This window comes from Verticillium dahliae, genomic scaffold, assembly GCF_000150675.1.
Source record: "Verticillium dahliae VdLs.17 supercont1.2 genomic scaffold, whole genome shotgun sequence".
In the NCBI taxonomy this organism is placed as follows: Eukaryota; Fungi; Ascomycota; class Sordariomycetes; order Glomerellales; family Plectosphaerellaceae; genus Verticillium; species Verticillium dahliae.
In genome coordinates, this window is record NW_009276916.1 from 2,413,060 (window position 1) to 2,416,719 (window position 3,660).

At 55.4% G+C, this 3,660-nt stretch overlaps 2 protein-coding genes across 2 annotated transcripts in view; both read right to left on the bottom strand.

Annotated features, from left to right (window-relative positions):
* VDAG_01603 (uncharacterized protein) overlaps nt 1–944 on the bottom strand; it is a gene marked incomplete at both ends in the record, with an annotated part of 1,837 nt that extends 893 nt beyond the window's left edge. The window contains 2 exons of the mRNA XM_009650489.1: nt 18–67; nt 410–944. Of these exons, the coding sequence (XP_009648784.1) occupies nt 18–67; nt 410–944 (585 nt within the window). The remainder of the gene's footprint in view (nt 1–17; nt 68–409) is intronic.
* A 584-nt stretch (nt 945–1,528) lies between these two features.
* VDAG_01604 (regulatory protein) overlaps nt 1,529–3,660 on the bottom strand; it is a gene marked incomplete at both ends in the record, with an annotated part of 3,267 nt that continues 1,135 nt past the window's right edge. Inside the window, 2 exons of the mRNA XM_009650490.1 lie at nt 1,529–2,927; nt 2,981–3,555. Of these exons, the coding sequence (XP_009648785.1) occupies nt 1,529–2,927; nt 2,981–3,555 (1,974 nt within the window). The remainder of the gene's footprint in view (nt 2,928–2,980; nt 3,556–3,660) is intronic.

Below are 3,660 nucleotides of genomic sequence, written 5' to 3' on the forward strand. Positions count from 1 at the left end.
CAGTATACCTTACATACTACATCAACCACAAACCGGGCGCGGCGAAAACCGGTTCCCCCCCAAACAGCTTCCGGTCTTTTTCTTTATCATATCTTCACCGGATCCCCCTCCTCCCCTCTCGCCCGTTTGGTAACAATAGGAGAGCTAATAGGTCCTTTTTTTTTATGGAAGGGACACTCATGGGGGGACGGAAGGGGGGTGCCTCCCAACCTCCCTGGGGGGCCCCTTTGTGGGACTTGGGGGGGACGGGGTGACGGCTTCCATTAAAAAGGGGGAAACGGGGGGGGGGGGGGGGGTCTTTGTTTGGTGGGGTTTAGGGGGGGACCCCTCAACTTTCCCCCCCCTTTTCTTTTTCTGGGTACCCCCCCCCCCGGGGGGGGGGGGGGGGGGGGGGGGGCGAGGAACTCACATTTCAGCCAGGGCCTCGTGTTGTTTGCTCGCAGGTCCCGGAGGAAGGCGAGCGTGTTCTTGTGCAGCTTCGTGTCGGCGTACTCAACCCCGTCTAGAGGCCGTAGGCCGATCAGTTTCGTAATCGTCACGCGCGGAGCTTCGTCGTCGTCCTCCTCCTCATCCTCGTCATCTTCCTCCTCCGAAAATTCCTTCTCCTTGTATTCGTCCCCGTCTTCTTCCTCCTCGTCCTTGCTTTTCTTGCCCTTTTTCAGTTTTGTCCCGTTTCGCTTTACGATGGGCGACTTAGCCTTGGCTTTGGCCTTCGCCTTGGCCTTAGGGGGTCGTCCGCGCCCGCGCTTCGGCGGCTCGTCCTCAGTCTCCTCGTCCTTTTCGTCTTCTTCATCCTCAGACAAGTCTTCTCCCTTGAAATCAGCGCTCTCGTCGCTCTCGTCATCGAAATACGCGCTCTTCTTGGGCGTACTCGTAGTCCGCCGCGGTCGTCGACGAGGTTCGTCCTCGGGCGGCGAGGCCGCTGCTCTTTTGCGCGCCGGCATGGCCAATGTCGAACCTGTGTCTTGTCAATCAGAAAGGGCGTCAGAATATTCAATGTGAAACCGTAGAGCAGGCGAAATGTCCTGCATCAATGGACCGACTGAGTTGTTCAGTCAGCCAGACAAAAGTGATGTCGTCATAGTCATTTGGACGCGAATCCAACGCGCCATTGACTTGCGCCCAAACGCGATGTCACGTGCTCTTGAAGTACTTGGTCTGGGCAAATGCCGCTGCAATGATATTTGGCCGTGTATCACTTACTTTCTGTCCATGTTGCACATCATGAAATTGTCCAATGTCTGCTCTTTCGTTCATCATAAACCACTGTTTTCAAATCATCAGATTTCGGGCTTACGATCGGCAACGCTCAAGTCGCGCGTTACTGCTGAATACCCATCTTCCAATAAACAGGCAACATAATTCAGATTGTGGCTGCCCTTGCAAGACTGGACACTTCGGGTATCCTTATTATCGCTCCGGCCCAGCAAGTCACCAGGCACCATGACCAACCCATGAATGCTTCCTTCCACTGAAACCACCCTGACCAGAACCTGAACGCCAGCATGCATCAAGTCACATTCCATTTTCAGCCGAGCCCAGCTTCAGCGGCAATCCGTCCCATAGGTGCCCGATCGTGTGGCTTTTCAACCAGGCTTGCGTAGCCATCCAGACTAGACCCCATCACCCGCACCAGATCAAAAATGTGCGTGCCCTTAAACGTCTCAGCCCAGAGGCGGATGACTGCCGCAGCAAGCTGCCTCAGTCTTGTGCTGTCCCCAGCCAAAGCCTCCATGTTCGATGGCGGGTTGGCCGCAGGCCCGCCCAATGAAGGATCAATCGGCACGGCGAACTCGGTTTCGTCGAGCATGCGCCGGATCATTTCAAGAAAGTTCTTTTCATCCGTGGACACTGGCTGGTCGTTTGGCCCAATCGAGGAGAGTGTTAAAAGCCATTTCGAGAGCAGGACGGCGCACTCAAAGTTTCCCACTACCAAACTAGTTAGCGACATGATGCTTTCGGCATAAAGTGTTGGCTTACAGGAATGCTGAATGCTCCATTCCAGCGATTTTGTTCTCGCGACATAATTGACGCCAGCCTTGACGAGCATGGAAAGTGCGTGGATTGCCTGAAACACTGCCTTCTGGAGACGAAGGCTTCGCACTAGAAGAGGCGTGTTGCTGAGTGACGATGCAATCAGCATGTGGTCGCGTGTCTCAAGACTCCTGCTCGGGGTAATGTCGGTATAGAGCCGTATATACGCCAGTCGCAGAAGAGCTGTCGCGTTGAATGCCACTGGACCGCCAGGGAAGGTGTCATTCGGTCCCATGTGTGCTGATTCTGCTGCTCGCAACTGATGTCGATGTTCGAAGCTGGTCTGCCATACTCGCAAGGCTTGAAGTACCTCTTCGACATCGTCTGGCTTGAGACCTCTCTGCGGCTCAAAGGGCGAGCTGAGGGCGAATGAAGTTTGTTTGAGCAAAAACACATGTTGCGTTAGCGCGTGGATGAGAACGTAGTGTCCCAATGAAGTGATGTGCGCAGGAAGGCTCTGGGGCGATCTTCCAAACAACCTTGCAAACGCATCATGCACAGTGATATCCACAGACGGGCATGACTGCCGGGCTTCCTGCCACTGCCATGTTGATTCGGCCCTCCAAAGACGGGATGGGTAGGGCAAGAAAAGACTGAGATCCGAAGTCAACAGCAGTGGCGGCATATTGTACGCTATGCTGCACAGGTTGAAGAAGCAGTAGGCGATCAGTTTTGTGCGCGAAGCGCCCTCTAATCGGACCCAGGTCTCCCAGTCAGGAGCTGCGCCTGGACTCGACTCCGCCGTCAGGCCCTCCTCGCGTACTAAGATTGCGAGATGGCTCTGCAAAGAGAGTGCCTCGTGCAAGATTGCGCTCGCACCCCACAGGCCCACGGCAAAGAGCAGCAGAACAGCCTGGATTGTTTCAAGCCGTGCTTGCGGGGTGTTGGGTGAACTGTAACAGTCAGCGAGGATGAAATATACACGGCCCCAGCCAGTGTGACTTACAAAGGCTCACGGTGAGTGTCTTGCGTCATGGGCCTTTCCTGTTGTGCCGAGGCAAAGGTGTGTCGGAAGCCAGTGCTTGGTGATGGTCTGGTCGAATGGGGGCTGTACGCAGCTGGCGTAGGCAGGAGGGCATGAACCTCGTGGCTGTGTCGCCTTCGGATTTGTTCGAGCGCAACAGCCTTTGCGGCATACCATAATGCGTGGCCTCGATGGCTCTCAAATCGATACTGCGCGCCGACAGCTAGTATCGCCAGCAGCAGCTCGGGCGCGATTTCAGCCGGGGCCAAGGAAGGCAAGTGTAGGAAGGGCAAATACTCGTGGAATCCACTGATGTAGCCTTCGAGAAATCTAGTCAGGGTGTGGCGTGATGGGAAGATGAAATCTGCGGGAAGCACAGAGGAGAACTCATCCAACCGGTTCTTGATTACGTTGTGGTCCACTGCGGATATTCGCAGAGAAGGTGCTCGCATCGGCTCATCGCCACCTCGTGCCTGCCCGTCCATGCCTGAAATTCCGTCCGGCTGAACTGATGGAAAGCGAGACGGGAACTGAGATGCCGGTTTTGACAAGCCGCGCTGGTGCATGTCACCAGCTTGTCTTGGCCACATGCCACCCATCTGCTGGTCAGGCTCGAATGCAGGCGGAAGAAAATGCGAAGACCCGGCAAAGTCATCGAGAAA